Source organism: Sprattus sprattus (assembly GCF_963457725.1).
Source record: "Sprattus sprattus genome assembly, chromosome: 16".
NCBI lineage: Eukaryota > Metazoa > Chordata > Actinopteri > Clupeiformes > Clupeidae > Sprattus > Sprattus sprattus.
In genome coordinates this window covers 13,403,495-13,424,534 of record NC_137914.1, presented here as the reverse complement: position 1 = coordinate 13,424,534, position 21,040 = coordinate 13,403,495, and the positions used below count along the sequence as shown (strand labels likewise).

The window sequence follows — 21,040 nt, the reverse complement described above, 5'->3', positions numbered from 1 at the left end:
ATGAAGCAGGCTTTTACCATTCAATTTAGGAGGGGATCTGTGTGTGTCTTGCTGAACATCTTCATCATGCAGACCAGTTAGTAGTCTCGGAAACCGAAAGGTAACGTTAGTGGTATGAAATCAGGCAGAGATGGTTGCAAGGTAATGAAAGTGCCAAAATTCCTCCAATCCAACCCCTTGCTTCATACATACCTTACCACTCTTCAGTTTCGCCCACTAAATGTACTGCTAGCTAGCTGCTTGGCCATACATCCTTAGCTAGCTAGCAACAGCGCTACGATAAATTATACAGTAAGTAACTGATGTGCACGTTGGTTAAGACTTCCTCTAAGGAAATTGGTTTTGTACGTTTTATTATGTTTTCTAGCATTCATTTTACATGTATTGTGCTACCAACTCTTAGTTGGCTCCCAAGCTAGCTAACCTGTGAGGAATCGGCTAATGTTACCTCGTTGGCTAGCGACTTGCATTTGTTTACGTTAGCTAGACGGCAAAAGCTAACAAGCTTGATGCGACAGGAGAACTAGAGCTATCTAGCAAGTGGGGCGCAATTAGCTTGCTAACGCATTTCTTGCTGCACAACAGAGGACCTTTCTCAGCGTCACTTTGAAGTACTGGAATTTCTCCCACGAAATGTCAAGGCCCACGAGGTAGGTTGAGTATCAATTTCATTCACGTGCAGCACAGTAGCTGCTGACTTGCGCCTTGTGCCAGTTTACAATATGGGACCTAGCTGGATAACATTACACGTTAATTACTATGCTCGGCAGCTACGGTTATCTTGGCTAGCTGACGTTAGTTACATTAATGCTATATAGCATGGGGTGCTAATAGACTAGTAAGCTATCGTTAGCCACATGTAATAACATTATCATAAACTGTAAAATTGTACTTATTACCATTATTTCAACGAGGAGCGAATGAAACTCATAAGAGGCTTCATGCATTATACCTACGGATTGCAATTATGTGTTTGTGAATTGTGATGTGATACCATACTTGTAAACTGATGCATTAAGGTTAATGATTGATCGGTTCTGGCTACCTTGCAACGTTGCATGTGTAAGATTTAGAATAAAGTATGTTATTCGGCTACTGATCTATTGGGATAATAATTAAATGCACGAAGTGTAAACCTAGCTGGCGACATGGTAGGACATTGCACGTATAATACAAAAGTATGCTTGAGACATGGCTCTCTGTTAAATGATACTTGAGCAAAGCGATACTTGTAACCTGACGAACGTCAGTTAGCTGCCTAGCTAGAGGCAATGCAACAGGCTTGGCTACCTAAATTCAGTTTACGTTAACGTAGCTTATACTAGTTAGCGAAGTAGCTAACGTTAACTTGGTAGCTAGTTTCACACTGAGTCGAATATGTGTGCATTGAAACTGCCATATATATCCATACATGTGGCCTGCGTGTATATTTGTAATTGCGTTCACACACTAAGTCGGCATTAGTTGAAGGGTGGCTTATTTGTTTGAAGCTAGTCAGCTATCTGCTATCTGTGTTGAGCGAACCTCATCACTAACGTTACTGAGTTGAGTCGAGCCTGTCGATAGTTTGATAAATGCCGCACTACCATGAATTGTAACGCCCAAATTCAAATGTAGTTTCCAGGTTTAAACTTGCTGCAAGTTGTACATGCTGTTGTTTAAACGCTTAAGAGTGTAAATGTTGCTATGTCTATGACGCACTACATTTTGAATGGACAGAAGTAGGTAGGTTAGCGGTATTAGGCCGAGATGAGTTCGTATCTGATGTTTTCTCACTGTTATCTTCGCCTCTGCTGATGTTCATAGTTCAGAATGGATTTTTTTATTATTAAATTAGGCTATGGCGAGAGTGATGATAAAAAAAATCAGTTGTGTCACTTGTGGTCCTCAGAATCTGACAATCTGACACAATTCGGTACAAAGCTGATCATAATGCACCTAAGAGTGCAGAAATCTCCTTTTTAAAATGACCAAATTAGGTCTTACGTAGTGAGTGATTTTACACTGTTTGATGTAGAAGCTAAGATACACATTTGTAGTGATGACATTTTATTCACAAATCTGATGCATCAGGTGGGAAGGTCCAATGTTCTCCTGCTTTGTGTTGATAACTACCGCTTTTGTAACATGCTACAAGTGGGCTTACAATAAGGTGACCAGATTTCTGAGACAAAATCCGGGGACAATTTCAGTTCAGATAAGTTAACACCTCCAAAACATGTAAAGTTTTTGTCTTTGTGAACGGAAAAACGGGGACACTGGCTGGGCCCTTTTTCATAAAGCAGTTTATCTTACCCTTGTCCTTGTAAATTGCAAGGGGAAGTGTCAAACAAAGAGTATTTATCTTAAAACTAATCACAAAGTGGCTGAAATGAAGAGTAGTAAAGGTAACAACCATTTGCCAGATAATTAGAATCAATTTTTTGTGACAAGAACCTCGTTGACTCAAGCCTCCTTGCAGTAGGCCTAACCTCTGTGCTTGGCTGATAAGTGACTGGTCTGCACATATGGGTGTCAGGTGTATGTTTTTCCAGCATAGAACATGTTAAGGCCATTGAGGAAACTAAATGCAGTGTATTCCTATATTCTGTGTAATCAGCTGGAACAATGAAAATACAGATTAGGCCCATACACTCCATGATCTTTGGAATTGTTTTTACTATACCAAAAGTGATTTAAGAAACAAACAAACAAAAAGATTCAAAATAGGCTACAATTTCAGTTAAATAAAATCCAAGCAATGTCAAGGTGAAGGGGGGAGATCTGAATAATCTAAATAACAACAAGTTCTGTGGCACACTTCCAGTTGACATCTTTGTTAATGCAGAATATGTGAAGTTAATGTGGGGAAAAACACATTTCATTAGTGTCTTTTAAGAGACCACCACAAGAACATACGTTTTTTGTTTTAGTTTTTAGGTAATGTAGTCCTACCCTTATTCTAGGCTACATGAAAATCTATGTAGCCTAAGCACATGACTCATATTTTAGCACATTTTTTAACCTCCTGCTTAAAATTGAACTGATGAGACTGTTTTTGCTTCCTCATCTTGAATGCAACCCACTGCCATAACATCAGCAGTTTGACTAAACTTGACAAAAAAAAAATATTCTTCCGATTTTGAGTATAATGTTATAGTGATAAAATAGACATCTGACAGCCTGGCCCAGGGCTATTTGAAAACGTATGTTGATACAATATAAAACGAAAACGTTCGTGTTCAACCAGGCTGTATCTAAAGCCTACAACAAAATTGATGGCAGGGAAGAGTGGTTGCGCGGCTTATAAACCAACGTTCCCGGAGCCACCCAGACAGAGATAGCATACCTCATACGGTTTGTGATTAACGCACTCCTCAGCTTTCAAGTGGTTTCATTTAATGTCAAGTTGCCAACTACCTCTAGTAACCCAGACTAGTGAAACTGTAATATCATAGTACTGTAGCTAGTATCACTGCTAATGTTAAAAAGTTAACAAAGTTAGTTAGCAAGTCTACAGATGTGACTGACATCTGACTAACAGATAGCTGCTGCTTAACACACACATTGTTGCAAATTGTAGATCATAGGTTAAATGATATGATTATTGTAGATCATGGGTTAAATATGCAGATCATGAGTTAAATAATATATGACATAGATGATAAACAATGACACTAACCTATCCCAATGCTATCCTATCTTGTTGTACTCGTATTGTCAGAGCTAGCTGGCTGAATGAATGAGTGAACGCGATCTCTTTCTAAATAAAAAAAAGAAGCCAATGGCAAAGATTCTACCGCGCTGCATATTCCACCAATCAAAATACTAAACAGATGGTCATTCTAGATCTTTGAGCTCCGAGCAAGAGCTTGCTGCCCTGGCTGCTGGCTGGCTTGCTTGAGCCTGTGGCGTGTAGGCTACGCAACTAAACGTTTTGGTCATTGTTTTCTTTTTTAATTTTTAATTTCTATCCCGGGTCTATCTGTGAAAACCGGGGACATTTCCGGGGACAGCTCCAGCCGGGGACAGGCCACCAAAAACGGGGACTGTCCCCGGAAACCGGGGACGTCTGGTCACCTTAGCTTACAAAAGCAGTGGCACACATCATCTCAGCCTCCCAGTTGTCCTGCAAGTGTCCCAGAGTCCCTACTACAGTAGATGTCTAACAGGTCATAGAACTTGAATTACCCATGTAACCTCCAGTGGTTGTATCCTGCTTAAAGGTACACTGGGATTTCTCAACCTTGGCCCTATTTTTAGATATTATTGGGTTCAAACCTTTACTAAGGACAGTTCATTATCTTAATCGTTGAGTTAGAACGCTAAAACTGGCAACTGCAAAACAACAACGTAGTCCTATAATGTAACTATACGTGTCCTACTACATGGAAAGCATCCTCAATAACTGTAGAGAAAGTTGCAGAAAACTAAAACTTCAACTAGTCGTTATGTACAGTTTTTTTTTTTTTTTTTAAAGTTTCCACAGAGAAAAGACTGGGCAACTCTGGTAGATGAAATGTACATGTTTTATGGGCCGGCACTGATTTGTGAGACAAAGGAAAGATTATAACTAATGACCTTATGAATTTTCAACTCATCATACCTTCTTTTTATCTTTAATCAATCCACGCTCACTCAAGCATGTTTACAACAGAACTCATTTCTAAAAAAAAATGTTTCATTACTTTTCACAGAAACAAGAGGGTGGTTGACTACTCACAGTTCCAAGAATCTGATGATGCAGGTTTGGGAGAGACCTATGTTTTAATAAGTTCTCAAATTTGAAATTGGGCAATCTTTAAATGTTCAAGTGACTACACTGTTTCTTTTTATTTCAGAGGAGCGTGCAGGAGATGCTGATCGGAAGCGGAAACCAAAACCTGGAATTACTGCTCACAGGTAAGGATTTGGCATATGATCTGTTTTACTTAACTTACTGTTATTTATAGAGGCAGTGATATGATGTGTCCTTTTTCTGTACACAATATCTCCCCATGTGTCAAGTATTGCTTTCAGTCAATATTTCTTGTGTTTTGTCATGCAGTGATGACTCTAAGGATCGTAAAGTGTCAAGTAAGTGCTGTCCCGTTTCTTTTTTATATTGTTGCTTTAACATCCTGTGGAACTTGAGGCCTGTATCTGTCTCTGGAGTGCTTGTAAATATATTTAACCTATCTTGTAACAAAGACTTTCCCTTCTTTGAACATAAGAAGTCCTAAGTGTCAAATGATCTGGGCCTCGTTTCCCGAACGCGCACTTAGCCTAAAAAGCACTTGAAATCGCTCGTAAGAGGATTCCTACGTTGCAGACGGGTTTCCCAACGCCACACTTAGCTTAAGTGTATCTTTCATTGAGAGGAATTCTACGTGTGGTCAGGACCAGTAGTAACTTCACACTTAGCGATGTAATCCACCAGGGGCGTCGTTCGACCGTCGTTCGGAAGAAACGGGAATTAAAAAAAAAAAACATGGCTACTTGAAGCGAGGAATATTTTACATGAATAAAGCTATCTACACAACTTTTTATATGTTTATAATGACTCGGTTTGATCGGAAATGTGCTACGCGACCAATGCAGAGTATTTAGGTCTTGACTGAAGCTTTCAAACAGTAGTTTGATGGCACATTTAGCGCTTATGCCACCACTCCATTGGCTTATATGGTAGCTTCTAGCTAGATGGTTGTATATTATGTAGAAGAAATCCAAACGATGTTTCTGTGTATAGCACATCATGAGAATGTCATTGTTTCACCTGCCTATTCCCATCAAAATAGAAATAAAGAATATTGAGTATTTGAAAATAAAGATTAGGCTATACAAAACTAGTGCATTGCCCGTAGGAATTATGCATTCTGTAGTGTTAGCAGACGTAGGGCTGTTGGGTAGTGTAATGGCAAGACATATTTGCACTCCACATAGGTACAGGTTACACTGAAGTATTATTGTGATGCATGTTTCCTTTTCATTAAGAAATGTGTTAATGGTAGCCTTTTTGGAGAGTTACCAACAAATAAAGTTTGAGATTATGTAGTGGATGCAGTTGAATATACTGTAGATGTCAACGTTGCTGTCTAAACTATAAACTAAATGTCATAAAGAAAGACATTATTTAAAATGAAGTTATGGTTGAAATAGGATCACTTCTTTATTGTAAGGGTAAGTGTAGGGCAAGAATGGTCATGCAGTTGGACTCAAATGTAGGTTAATTTTATTGAATGTATGTAGCCTACTGTACTGTATGACTTGGATGATGCTAGCTTTGACAGCCCACTCTCAGACAGATCGTAATAAATGTCCTTACAATGGGAACACAGTTTAAATAGGCTTCTCTGCTGGAGATGGCGTTACTATCCCCGCCCCGAATTTAGTGCACATTGCACGTTCGATGCACGCATAGGCTAGCTAATTTCACAGCAATTAACGTAAACAGGTTAACCTGACGTAAACAGCTCCTAAGAGCTACTTAAGAACTCGTGCACGTTGCGCTCGTGCACCTGACTTTAAGTTGATGGTTGGGAAACGCACGTAAATACAAAGTGCTACTTAGTGTACGATGTCGCGAAAATCCACGTAGGCCGTTAAGATACATCGTTATCGGGAAACGAGGCCCTGAGCGATAAGTTGACAGTCAGTAATAAAAAAGCCCTGCTTTGTGGTGAGCAGAAGTCATGCTACAGGGAGACCACTTTTCGTCACTCTTTTTGAAGTTAGTCATTTGTGCTTTTCCTCAGATGATTTGGATGGTGAGGAGGACAATGACTACAAAGAAGAGGATGACGAGGATGGTGGAGACAGCGACTATGACACAAAAAAAGACAAGAAGGGAAAGCAACTAACAGCAAAAAGGAAACGAGTTGCAGGTACTTTACTCACAAAAGCAGAGAACATTTTGGACAGTGTAATTTATTACAAGCTAGCTGAGTTAGGTTTTCAAGGTTGCAAGCTTCCAAGGCTTATTGACGTGAGATTGATGAAGACTGGTCTAACATTTTGATGAATTTATTTGGATGCTGAGACAGGACAGATTGATGACTGGGCATCTGGAAAAACTACAAATCTCTGTGAGATAGGGATGACACCAATAAGGTTCCAGCCTACGTTGCATTCATTCATAAGTAACTTTGAAAAGGATGTTTATGATGGAAAAAGTAGCAAGTCGCCCACTTTCCTAACACAGCCGAATTGAGTAAACGCAACCCAAGACAAAGCGAGACAGCAAATAAGTTATTACTGACTAGTCAAACAGAGAAAAGGCCAGCTCGGCATCTGTCTTCTCGCCAACAAGTAAGCCAGTCCGAGACAGACTCTTTTTCGTTCTGTTGGAGTATCCCAGTTAAAATGATACGATTTCTGTTAAGGGAATGATCTAACTGAAATACAGATATAGGTGTTAACCACATACTCTTTATGCCATTGATTGGTTTTTGGAGCTTTGTATTTTCATCCAATGCATGAGCACAGCATACCCACCTATAGGTAAATAATAGAGTAAAGTAATTCACCCAGTCACCAGATAGAGGCTTTGGTGTCATACTTTGTAGATTGTTACGCCCCTCTACACCCCTACTGGCTTTGCAGTGGCAGTGCAACAGTTTTTAGGTGGTGAATGGGCATAATTAGCCTGATTGTCCACACCTGGGGAGGTGTGGATAAAAGCCATGAGGTTCACCTTCAGAGGGGGCCTTGCATTTACACCATGCTTCGGAGGCTGGTGCTCAGCATGTGATTGGTGCTGGTGCTTGGCACTATATATTTTACTCTATGTTTGTGTTATAAATAATAAATGCTATTTTTGTAGAACTCTGTGGTCTGTCTCCAATTTATGTTGCGGCTCACGAGCCGGGTCGTAACATAATTGGGGGCTCGTCCGGGATCTTTTGAACCTTTTGTTGTGGAGACCAGACTGCAGAGTTTAGCATGGGGTAAGTAAATAGGCACTGTGTTGAGAACTCTCCTAGTTAGGGTGCTTCAGCTGGGTAGCTGTGCTGCCCTTCCATCGGAGCACTTGTTTATTATTTTGCTTTGTTGTTTTGTTTATTGTTTTTCGTGGTTATCCTGGGTGGGGGTACGCTTCGGAGCTAGGCAGTGGGCTATATCTGTGGTCTGCTGTCTACTCACGAGTTCAGCGTTCAAAGTCGCCTCGAGCCCGGTACACCACTGAAGACTAGAGAGGTATAGTTTAGTTTTTTTTCATGGGTAGATTGAGAGTTGCTCAATACATTTAGAACCAGTGACACTTGAGTTTGTTAGTAGCTGTTTGTTTTCCGTAGCTGTTTGTATCTGGCTTGTGGTAAGCCTATGTAGTGTATGAGCATGGGGCTCATAAACTACTGTCTTCTGATGGGTTTGGGGTTCATGGCAGGATATACCTTAAGTGTGCAACCCTGTGTGTTAAGTGTTGCGGCTGTGTGTGTGGACTTGTCCATTTCGTGCCGTTAGATTACCTAGATGTGAATGTTCATGAGGTGAGTTGTGTTTTCAGTGACAATTAAGTGTTGTGGAGATGTCTGCCCCATTGTGAATCACAGGTGAATGTTATTAGCCAGGTGAAGGCAATAACGTGTGTGTGTGTGGTAGTGAGCCACACTAGTTGTGATTGTGGGTGTGGTTTTCCAATCTTGATTGGTCATGTGTGTGTGTGTGTGTTTGTGCTGCATTGAGCTCAAAAGATTCTAGTAACATGTTGTGGTATGGGACCACTGTGTGTGTGACCTTTTTGTTGTGGTGACAACAGTGCACTTTTGTTGGGATTGTGTGTTGCTACTGTGGTAGTAGTAACTGTGTGAATAATCCGTTTTGTGACTGTTGTGCTCCACTGTGTGGGTCATATGTTGCTAGTTTTGTGTGTTCAAGTGCAGCTTGTGTTTGAACCTCTTGTGCATGGTCATGTGTAAAGATATGTATGGTTGTTGGGCTAAGTCCACTTAGAACTAATTGGTGAGAGGATCTGGTTCTGTGGCTGTGGTTGTGTGCCTCGTTGTAGAGTGTTTTTGTCTGTGCGTGGAAATATGTACATTTTTAAAAGTCTATATGACTAGTGGCTCAGGGTGCGTGTTGCAGGAGATGCAATTAAGGGCATCTGTGGCAGGAGCTGTGCTTCTGTCTTTCTCTCCCTCTCCCTCTTTCTCCTTTTTCCTAGGTGTGGAGGGCTGAAGACTGGAGGATGCAGCAGAGGGGCTTTACCTTCAATTTTAGGGCTCCTAGAGGAACCCTTTTAAGGGGGGAAGTGTTACGCCCCTCTACACCCCTACTGGCTTTGCAGTGGCAGTGCAACAGTTTTTAGGTGGTGAATGGGCATAATTAGCCTGATTGTCCACACCTGGGGAGGTGTGGATAAAAGCCATGAGGTTCACCTTCAGAGGGGGCCTTGCATTTACACCATGCTTCGGAGGCTGGTGCTCAGCATGTGATTGGTGCTGGTGCTTGGCACTATATATTTTACTCTATGTTTGTGTTATAAATAATAAATGCTATTTTTGTAGAACTCTGTGGTCTGTCTCCAATTTATGTTGCGGCTCACGAGCCGGGTCGTAACATAGATGCCCTCCCTGTGGCAAACTGTATTTTTGTATTCTTTGCCATCAGACGACAGCGATGATGACCGGGGCCCAAGGAAGAAGGGACGGCAGGTGCGACAGGCTGCCACTAAGGCAGTGTCAAAACAGCGGGAAATGATCCTGGGAGAAGGCGGCAGTGAGGAGGAGGGGGGAGAGGAAGAGGAGGATGAAGACGACACTGATGCCTACACAGGCGGTGAGTTCTCACTTTTGCACTCAAGCATCAGCTGATTGAGGATTATCTAGGTAAAATGAACACGAAATCTTGGCTACTTGGGGTGTCAAGCCACTGATTTGAGTACACAGTGGACCGGTTTAACTTAATGTTACCCCTCCAATATTGTGGGAAAAAAAGGGCATGTTCATCGAAATGTTAAGAATTAATTGAGATGTTTGGAATTTTGCAAGCTGGTAAATAGTTGTGTAACAGTGTGATGTAGACGTATATATTAAAGCAAGTATTCAGTGACTTGACCAACAGTTGCTCTTCTGTCTTGCCAGAGGACTCTGGGAGTGATGAAGACTTTTGTGTAGATGACGATGATGATGACAGTGACTATGGCAAGCCCAGGAGGAGAAGTTCCAAGGGAGGCAGGAGAGTCAAGCCTGAGAAGAAGACGACCCCTAAACCAAGGATAAGGGCCTCAGGTAAACCACTCCTACACGCTTTGGACAACTCTAACATTACCCCATTTGCCTGTCGGTCACTGATGACTGATTAAATAGTTGAAGATCTGATTAAATAATTGGTCCTGTTTGCTCATGCCTTCTTCTACAGCTACCCGTGGACCTAAGAAAAAGAGAGGTAGAAAGGTGGCCAAGGGGAGGAGAGTTGTGAAGAAGGTTCTGCCCAAAGAAAAAGAGGAAGATTTAGACAGCCCCAAAGAGGAAGAGGAGGAGGAGGAGCGAAAACCTGAGAAGAAGGCTCGTTTAGCCCCCAAGAAGTCTGATGACGAGGCAGAGGAAAAGAAGAAGGACAAGGAGGAGGAAGAGGATGAGGAAGAAGAAGACGACAGAGAGAAGGAGAAAGTGAAGAAGAACGCGAAGAAGAAAGCAGAGAAGGACGATGTGTCAGAGGAGGAGCCTCCATCAGGTGAAGACTAGTCGTCGCCCTGAACCAGATTCTGAAAAGGTTTTATCTTTATTTTTGAAAAAAAAGGTTACTTTCATGTAGGCCTCAGTGGAGTGTCTGCTCCATTTTTGCCTGGCTCGATGTGTCCGCTGTGTTTGTTAATTTTTCTTCTTGCTTGTAAATACCATATCAGATCTTTATAGACTTGCCAGTAAGCCCCATCCCCTTGATCAAAATAAACATAAAACCTATGGTTTTGACTAAAACACACAAACTTGCAGAACAACTGTTTATAGATTGATAGAAGTTCCCAAACACGGCTTTGCCTTTTGCAAAAATAATGGGACTATCACTATGCGTGCTTATATCTTTAAACTCATTTTCAACAAGTTGCTTCATCCTGACCATACATGATAATTTGACAGCATTAGCAGTTTATAATACAACACATGAAGCATACTTACTATGCTTAAACTTTGCTTGGTAGATGTATTGGATCTATTTTCAGGGATTACATTAGCTGGCAGTGTAAATTTGCTAATTTCTTTGTGAAGATATTATGTATGCAGCTTGAATTACCTATGGCTGGCTGCTTTTTTTATATATGAAAAAGTAAAAAAAAAAACAAGAGAATCATGCCCTATGTTTCTGATGGAACATTGTGGATCACCGTTATGCTGTTAACGAGAAAACATGTAACTCTTTTGTGACAGCATTTTCTTTAATCAGAATCATGTTTTTTTCCCTTTTTATTTGTGTAGTGCTTTTTTTCCAGTATACCTCTCTGTGAAGTGGCTATGTTGAGATTGCAGGCCTTGGTTTCTGAGGAACTACTCTGGCTAAAGTCAATGCATATTTGAAAAAAAAAAAGAAATATTGCGAATGAGAGATAAATATGCGTGAGGTCATTTTACCAGTGTAAGTGAACCGAGGAATCACACCTGTAGATCGAATCTATTGCTTTTCTGTTCTGATCCAAAACCCTTTGTTTTGAGTCACCTGGATGTAGCTATTGAAGACTGTCAAGCAGAATTACAGTATTGGTCTGCGACTTTGTTCACCATCTACATTCATCATTTGATGAATATGTGTATTTTTAGTTCACCTATGTAAATGATACTAAGACTGCAGTTTGGTGACCTTTTGTTCCGCCTTTCTCTTTTTTGGCGACGTGCTTTTTGTATGTGTATCTTACGTTAAAGCAAGGGGTTTATTAAGGTGTGGGGGAATGACTGTAAAAAAAGTCAGAATGGTGCACATACCGCTTCATGACAGCACATTATTTTATTTGTTTGAGTTTTGTGTTGTTTCTTAAAGCTAATTTTGAGCATTGTATGACTTCTGCGCCTTTCATATGTGTCTCTGGAACGTTTTGATGCTTCTGGGTGCCTTCTTGAAGAGATTCTGTTTCCTGTATTTGTCTCGGCACAGGGCTTCAACCCAGACCTGAGCCAGGCAGACATCTGCCAGAGTGTGGGCACCTTTTAACCAGGCTTTCTTTTGCCTAGTTTTAATGGGTTTAATCTTAAAAACTATTTTAAGCGCTTTTAATCTCGCTTCCTCCCCATGAAACATTCTTTATCATAATTTATCCAAAAGACAAAGTTTTTTTTTCTTCTTCTTTCTTGGTTTTGTTTGTTTTCATTACTCTGGTCCGATTTTGTAATATTTGTTTTACAAAGAAATTAAATAAAATGTACCCAGGTTTCAAAGACATGTGGAAGTCCCATGCGTCTGTTTGAGTCAGAGGATCTCCCAGAGTTATTCTCCCTTCCCTGTTTAGTGGTCCAAGGATGCAGTGCCTCTAAGGGCCTGTAACAGAAGGTCTTCGTAACCCATGCTTACAACAGATCCCCAGTTTTAGTGACCCCAATGTCTCACCAGTGGATGGGCTGCTGTGAAGTACTTCAGTTCAACTGCACAGGCTAACTGGTAAGTGACACATTGTTGTTGTCATAATGATTTGACAGTAGCTGTGTTGACATTGTAATGGATATTTTAATGGACATTTAGTTAAAATGATGCCTTCAACAACAACAAAAACAATAATACACACACAAAAAAAAAATCTAAGGAATATAACTTAAGTTATTCATGCATAGAATTTATGGACAGACAAGCTTTTTAAAAACAGAAAATCTGATAAGAAAAATATATCCAGTAGCATTAAGCAATGTTTTACAGTTGCAAAGTATTTAGCTCATTCAGCTATGATTAAGAGTGGTAATTTTGCTGTTATTATCTTCTGTTGAAGGCTCCTCTACCATTGCAGTCTTTTTTGATGTTCCTGCGAAAAATAAACATACAGGATGGTTATAACATCAGCATATGAACCCAATTGTGCACTCAGTGCATGAGATGTTTCTGAATAAGTTTAGAAGCTAGAGGATGTACCAGTTAAGTAGTTTCTGTGAACACGATCACAAAGAAGCAGGCCAAAGAAGACTATGAAGCCGATGCATCCAATTATCATCCCACACAATAAGAAGCTGTAGCTGCCCGCATCGTGAATAATCTGCAGGTAATAATCGTGACAGTAAAAGAAGCATGAATAATACTACAGATGAAGTGAAATAGACAAAGGTTTGATAAGTAATAACTACATCTATACAAATATCTAAAAGATTTTCGGAATGATCTCTTACCGATCCAACCACCACCTGAAGAACCATTTCGCCGAGTCCAGCACTCGTTACCAGAACTGTGGTTGCACAACCTGTAAAAGCAGGATTCTTGGTAAATAGACTGATCAAAACAGTGGTCAGTGTGCGAACGTGATTTATTCTTAGTTGGCAAAGTTATTTTGAGAAAATGGAGGGATTGTTAATCAGTCACATCTCATCTGGAAGAAGTAATCCTGACTAGTATTGTAATTCTATTTCAGTTGTGCAAAGTTTACCTTGATAATCCAGGATGTCCTCAGTGTATGCCAGCATGCAGGGGAAGATGCTGCTCAGGAACAAGCCCAGTAAACAGGTGCCCACGAACAGGAAGGTACTGCTGGTATACAGGAGGAGCAGCAGCAGCACTGTGACAATCACACCTGCCTGAGGACACCACACCATCAGGCATGTCAAAATCACACGCCATTTTGGTCACCTTTTCTTCCTGAGTTGCAATAGTCAAATAACTATGAAATCTTAAGTAAACTGGTAGCAGTTAATTTGTCAGGTTTGTTTAATTTTTTTAAAGAGCAGCTTTACCAGGTTAACCATGAGAAGCCGCACAGGTTTGAAGCGGTAGGCCAGTGGAATGGACACCAGTCTGCCCGCTGTGATGGCCGCCCAGAATAGACTGGCCAGGTATCCTGCATCTTTAGGTGTGAGTGACATGGGTTTAGCCACTGCATAGGTGTACACAAAACCTGCATATGCACCCTGAAAGAGAGATGTTTTTTAAATGCAGTTTCTCAAATGAATGTTCCATTGAGTGCCAAAATAATGTTCTACAATCTTGTTCAGGGCTACAAATAACATACATGGCTAAAACTAATGCCAATCCCGGTCTGGCACACATGGATCAACTCACCACAATGCCATCAGTCATGAAGAGCACCACTCCACCCAAGATATGGACCCCAAAAAAAGATGGGGGTAACCCGCTTAGGTTACCATTCTTACAACAACTGAAGATATCCCCATGACCTAGGCATTACAAGGAAAGCACAAGGCATACATAAAGTTAATCAATGATGCTGGTTACAGAAACTAACTTGTAACTTGTCTGTCCTCTTATATGACTAATGATCTTCAACTGCATACAGCCACATTTCTGAGTTAGGTGTGTGTGTGCACTGCTCCAATATGCCAGGCTTTTATCCAAAATGACAAAGGCTTGTATCCAAAATGACAAAGGCTTTTATCTCTTTAAGTGTTTATCTCTTACCTCCCACTTCGTCGTGATTCTGCTGAGGCTCCGGCTCCGGCGCGGGTGCCGCTTCCGTTCCCTGGGCCTCCATGGAGAGCTCGTCTTTATCCAGCAGGCGAGTTTTGCTGCCAGGACAGCAGGGGATCAGCTTCTCCAGGTACATCAGCACCAGCACAGCAATTGGCACCGGCAGCTGGCGAAGTAAAGAGACAACAAAAGACAATTATGCACCTCTTGCTGAACGTCAGCGCTCTGCCAATTTCGGAAGGCTCGCCGAGACTTGAATGGAGATTCAAGTTGTGTTACAAGAAAAGCAGGGATAAAATGGTGCTTGTAAACGGCACTAAACAAATTTTTTTGAGTTTAAGCTTAAAAGCATGAAACAGCAGTTTTTGAACTGTTCTATTTTGTTAAAGTTGCAGGAAATTTGTATTGTCTTTACAGAAACATGCATGCAACTGTTCACTTCACAAACTCAAGACTCTTACATTAATAACAGACATGATCCAGAAAGCGTATGAAACAATGGATTCCTCCTTCTCCACGTGTTGAGGAGTAGGTGTTGAGAAGTTGGATCTCTCTATGTTATATACTGTCATCCTGTGGTGCAAGTGGACAGATTCCTCTCCGCCTGTGTTGTTTCCGCAGTGCTCTGATAAGAACGGGTCTGCAATCAGAGGGCTCACAAGGGCTCCAAAACCAATGAAGAAGTGCAGGGCCTGAAGGGATTCAAAGACCACGTTTTCAGAATACTGATACCATTGACAAAAATGAAAGCACAGTATAATGAAAAGACAAATGGCCCTTTTAAGTAATACTGTTAGGAAAAGGTCTGTATTTTGATACGGACAGCAAAGATTTCCAAATGAAGTCTATCACATTGAAGCCATATGTCACCTGGAGGAAGACGGCAGAATCCTTCTGGTATATGGCCACAAGCTGAATATTGGCAATGGTGTCAATCACCCCCATCGCCAACCCAGTGACTGCCATGGCTATGGCAAGGATCAGCACATTGTAGCAGAAAGGGATGATGGCAAAAATAACTGAGATCATCAGAGAGGACAGGAAAAGCGCCGACAGGGCACTGAAAAGCCTATGGACAGAAAAGAGACATCACATACATTTGACTCTACAGCAGCTTATAATTCCAACAGACTTCTAGTCTCATCCTACAAAACTAAACAAATTCTAGATGCATGAAATATTACCAAGAGCTTATTGCAATGACAGCCTCGAGAAGAAAATACAGCTTAATATCAACAGTGTGGAAAAAAACAGTCATTTATATCCACAACTCATAACACAATTATGAAATTAATCTTATTTGTAAAAATGAATGTGTTACTCACGTTTTCTTGAAAACTCCCCCAATGGAGCTGCCAATAAGAAGGCAAAATTGCTGAGAGAAAAACACCCAGGTAATTTGCTGGAGTGTTGATTGTGTCTGACATTGTAAATCTAGAATTGTGGGACCCAAAAAGGCAATACATAGTCCGAAGCTGAAAAACACACTCCAGTAGGTCAAGGTGTGTTGCCAGTTCCGTTTGAAAAGCGTTAAAATACGCTCCTCTATGAACATATCGTGGCTGTTATATCCTCCTTATGTGGATGTGGAAATGGATGCGATTCCCCAGTTAATGAAATGAAAACAATGCCAGCAAGACACAAGTGATTTTGATAGTTGATGCGTCCAGGTGTACAGACTCTGAAAGAATGTTTGCCCACAGTTATCTATTGCAGGCCACATGTTTTATAGGCGAGTCCGTCTCTTCGCCTTCCCCTTTGAATTTCGCTTCTGGAAATATTTCATTTTCTCGAGTTAATGCGTAAAATGGAATTGTGCCCATCACTTGGGAGTCCTGTCGAACGTTGTCAATGATTCATGCCCCAAAACAGCACCTGTCGAAATGATCATTTAGGTCAGGCTATTGTTTTATGACGTGTGAAAGGAATATTGTGCTGATCATAGAAGTCTGAAAGACACTTGCGACGTTTACGTCCCCTGGTTGCTTGTCCACTTGAGGCAACTGTACTCTTTCTACATATAGCCAACGGAATTTACTCAACATTTCTAACTACAGTGCGCATTTACTTACATATGTGGAGCAGTGATTACTTTTAGGAATTATGCTAGCTTTTGCTAGACAGAATGAAGACGGATGTGAGCTGTGGCATTCTCATGTAAACGGTCGACAGGTGACCTTGGCCCCCGGTTAGTTCGAATTTAAACAATGAAGATGTGAGTGTGGTGAGGGAATAACAGAGGTTAGGATAAGACTATGAAATAGGTTAGGATTTGATCATATAGAGATTCTGCCAAATGTATTATGGCCTAGTTTAAAAGGCCATTGTTTTGTGGAATGGTTGTGACATTTTGAACTTTTGTTTATTTTATTTTTACATTTACTATCATATTTATAATCTTCACCCTTATAAAACTGAATTCATAGTTATATTAACCTCATAATTTCCCTAGACCAGAAACAATGTAAGCTTTTAAGTACTTTTGAGGTGATTTTTTTTGAATGACTCAATAGTGAATGTCTTTGGCCTGCAGAGTAAGAGTCCTTTGTCTGTTTTTATAATGGACATTAATTAACATCCTGATCCTTTTCACCACTTCCTCTGTTTTAGTTTTACTGACACACTGAGTTGACTCATTGCTGGTTTTTGACCACCAAAGACTGGGATGGTGTAGACTGATTCATTCTATACCTGTTAAAATTCAACTGTATTTTTGTTGGTCACAGGAGGTACTTTTCCATTATAGGTTAACATGTGTGGAGAACAACTCCATACTTTAAAAAAATCTATCCATTTATATTGAATTAAAAAGTATTCATTTTAAGGGCAAAGTATTTGTCATGTATCTTGCATAATGCACCTGGCAGTCGAATTTTTAATTTGTAAGTACATCTTCAATTGTGAAATTGAAATGGTTGTTGGAATTAGTAACTGAAAGAAATGCATCAGTAATTGTCAGTAAAGATTCCATTAATTCAGTCTGTGTCTTCAGTTTTTTGTAATATAAAAATAATAGGTCCTTATATGGGCTGTATCTCACTGAGGTGTTGTTCACATATTTCACAGGGACATGAATACCAAATAATCTCAAAAATAAATTAAATAATCCTTTATTTGATTTAATATACACACAAATATCGGCTTTGTAACAAACCATCCATCTTTTCTACTGCGAGGCTCTCAAAACCATATTAGACTGCTACTAAGTGGCCCATCAGCACACAGGGGCCTGACTAGGCCTTACAGTCTGAAATTGCTAAATGGCCGTATCTGCTTTTTGATGGGAGATGTACTGCTACTTAAATGCTTCATTACGTCTCAAGAGGAGGATAGAGGGAGTATCAATTCCCTTGGGACTCACTGACTCTGAGAAGTGTGGTCTGACTGAAGGTCACAGAGCCCCTGTAATGCATAACCACCAATATAATGGCGGATAATTTATGCACACCTCTCCATCTCTCACTTACGTTCTCATACAGACCTGAAGTTAAAGGTTATCCTGCAGTGGAAGTTCTCTCCATTTATGGTCCATCCGTGTCCGATTGCCCTGATTGCCCTGAAGGGTCATCTGATCTCTATTGCCGGCACAGTCATGTCCTGACAATGTTAAGGATAGGTCTGAACAAGGCAATCATAATTCCTAGTACAAATATGAAGTCATGTAAAAAGGATTTAATTTAAAAAATTTCTGTAAGCATGTGGATGTTGCTGTTTTATATGTCCTGTGCAACCTCTAGAAATAATTCTGTGGTAGTCCTCAAAAGACCCACATACATCAGAAAAAATGGTTCTCTTTGTGCATTTACATGATAACCTGACAACTAAAATTTGATCTTATACCTGTAACCCATTCATGAGGCTGAGCTAGCCTACTTGGAAACATGTCAATGCAAACACGAAAATTGAAAATGTTGTCAGTCCACACATCATGTAGTTCTTTTGCGGTTCAAATGTCATACCAATATTTGCAGCAGTGCAAAGGAGAAACTGACAATAAATGGAACTGAAATACATAGCGTCACTGACAAACCATCATGGCTGTGTGGGTGTTTCTTGTGGTCAACACTAGATGTCAGACCTGGGTTGATTTCACCATTTGCACAAGCTAATATTGCTGTAATCACAAAATGGTATTTGTGAATGCGTAGAAAATTGCTATTATCATTATCTTTCTCAGCATGATGTTCGCCTTCCTCCTTGTTAAAGTGACTCCACAGGAATATTGTACGAATTAAATTAATTAAAATAATAAAATAAGTTACTAGAATCACTGTTTTTTGTTTTCATAGAGGATGTTAGTATTTAAATATTTAAAATAATATCAAATGCTTTGTTGGGGGTATTTGGGCCAAAATGAGACACAGTGAAGAAATCAACAATCCATGAGGGAAGAAAATTATAAATGTTGAACTGTCTCGTATATTTTCCCAAGTAGAGAAAATTATTATTTATTATGAATTTAAAAAATGGAATGGATTGGGCAGACATCTCTGCTGGCTTACAATTTGATTCTATGGTGAAAACATTTGGTTTGAGTGGCTCAGCCTCTCCTCCGATATTATTGATTACAGACAATGGGGACAAATGGCTGCACTTTGTAAAGAAGTATTCTCAGATTTTCATAGATTGGTGGCCATGACTCACATGCTAAATAACTCACTCTCTCTCTCTGTCTCTCCTTCTCTCTCTCTCTCTCTCTCTCTCTCTCTCTCTCTCTCTCTCTCTCACACTCTCACACACACACACACACACACACACACACACACACACACACACACATACACACACACACACACACTTAGTTTATCTGCAGAAGCCTGCTGACATTTGGTATGGCAGCCACGTCAATGCCGAGGCAACCGCGGCTGGGAATAAAAGGGAGGGAGGGGGGGATCTTCTTCTCTGTCTCATCTCAATAGCTTGACATTTAGCCAACACTTTCAATCAGGGGCAGGAGACAGCGCCCGGTCACACTGTGAATGGAATCTTAATCTGTTGCCCTCCAATTTATTTTTCAGCCTTTCTCCCCTCTTTGTGTCTCTCTGCGTGTCCTCTCAGACGTCTTCCCCTCTGCCTCTCTAGCCTTTTTGGGGACCTGGTGACAGAGACAACAACCTGCAGATTTGTAATTAAAGATGTCAGTGGGGGAGATACATGCAGGTTGCACCTTACGTCAGACACGCTGGCATTTATGCAGTGCACCCAATCCTTCCCCAGGGATAGGCTAGCAGTGCTGCAGTTTAGCTGTGTGTGTGTGTGTGTGTGTGTGTGTGTGTGTGTGTGTGTGTGTTCTTAAGAGTTATTCTTAAGGTCCCTTTCAGGGCATAACACAGCTCAAATGTACTACTGATACTCTTGTCATCTTAACAGACAGGCTTCTCTTTGTGCACAGTAGCAGACCTAAAATACTGCTCTTTCCTAAATGGATTCTTTCACAATGCGAGTGCTCATGTGGAGCAAAACATTGTTGATGATTCAGGAGACAAAAATCTAATATTTTATTTTATTTTATGCCTACAACCAAACACGTCTTTGCAGAATTAAGGAATGAAATTCACAAAAGAAAGAGCTTTTTTTTGTCACGGCAGAAAATGGTTTGGTGTTAAATAATTTCCTATTTGAAACAAAGGTAAGACCTATTGCCCATCACAACCATTAAAATGCAGACCATGGTAAAAAAAAACTGAAAAATAGAGATAATGAGCACACTGTGTCTTTGTGCGTGGAGAATGACACATGGCTCAGATCAGCACTGGCCAACAAATCAATCTCTTCAGCTGACATCCCAAGGTACACTCTCGCCTAGCCTCAAGGCAAGAGCAAAAGTGTATCCTCTACTTAATCTAGAACCCAATTTCCACCCACAAAACAAGATAAATCCCAGAGAGGCCTGGCTCCACCGTATGTGTGCAGGCAGGGAGGTCCTCTGTCATAATTAGTCTTGTGGAGCTGACAGGATATGGCTTCTGCTCTGTGAGTATTTGGATTTTTGGTCATTACGGAGCCCTGTGACAGAAACACCTGTGACTGTGCCACAGCTCAAAATGTGTCACTCCATTTTTGTTTAGAATTCCAAATTGAATATGCCACTGAAACGCCTTTGATGTTTTAAAGGGATGATATGCTCTTCTGCTCTTTTGATCAATCTTTATCTGATGATGGTGTAGACTGTAGGGCTGTGTATTGGTAAGAATCTGGTGATATGATACATATCATGATACAGATTCATTATATATTGCAATGATGTTATATACAGTTACCAATATATATGGCGATATATTGCAAAATCCAATTTTAGGACAACAGTAATAGTATGAAGAAAACACCAACATATGCATATCAGAACTTCTACTTAGCGGTCAGGGCTAATACACATAACACAAAATGAACCACCATCGCCACAAATCTTTGCATGTAAACTATTAGTTAAAAAATCGACACCATGCTTTTGAGAATCGATTAAACATAATACTGCACTACCCAAGTGTATTGATATTTTCGTACACCCCTAGTAGACCTGCAGTGTGTTGTATTT

The 21,040-nt window shown here is 40.5% G+C and overlaps 2 protein-coding genes across 3 annotated transcripts; one reads left to right on the top strand and one right to left on the bottom strand.

The window, feature by feature from the left end:
* The first annotated feature begins 99 nt into the window (after nucleotides 1–99).
* nucks1b (nuclear casein kinase and cyclin-dependent kinase substrate 1b) lies at nucleotides 100–12,325 on the top strand. Of its 2 annotated transcripts, none has more exons than XM_080853339.1 (9): nucleotides 100–141; nucleotides 586–650; nucleotides 4,677–4,726; nucleotides 4,821–4,881; nucleotides 5,027–5,055; nucleotides 6,714–6,842; nucleotides 9,568–9,735; nucleotides 10,041–10,187; nucleotides 10,318–12,325. In XM_080853339.1, the coding sequence occupies exons 1-9, from the start codon at nucleotides 115–117 to the stop codon at nucleotides 10,641–10,643; spliced, it is 1,002 nt and encodes a 333-aa protein (XP_080709465.1). In that variant the 5' UTR covers nucleotides 100–114; the 3' UTR covers nucleotides 10,644–12,325. The 2 variants fall into 2 exon arrangements, with proteins under 2 accessions (XP_080709465.1, XP_080709466.1); XM_080853340.1 differs by lacking the exon at nucleotides 100–141 and adding an exon at nucleotides 195–291.
* Nucleotides 12,326–12,815: 490 nt separating this feature from the next.
* Nucleotides 12,816–16,060, bottom strand: mfsd4ab (major facilitator superfamily domain containing 4Ab; the record flags this gene model as incomplete). Its single annotated transcript, XM_080853797.1, has 10 exons — nucleotides 12,816–12,898; nucleotides 13,006–13,126; nucleotides 13,257–13,327; nucleotides 13,511–13,658; nucleotides 13,815–13,988; nucleotides 14,140–14,255; nucleotides 14,497–14,671; nucleotides 14,967–15,197; nucleotides 15,376–15,574; nucleotides 15,831–16,060. The coding sequence occupies 10 exons, from the start codon at nucleotides 16,058–16,060 to the stop codon at nucleotides 12,816–12,818; spliced, it is 1,548 nt and encodes a 515-aa protein (XP_080709923.1).
* Between the last annotated feature and the right edge of the window lie 4,980 nt (nucleotides 16,061–21,040).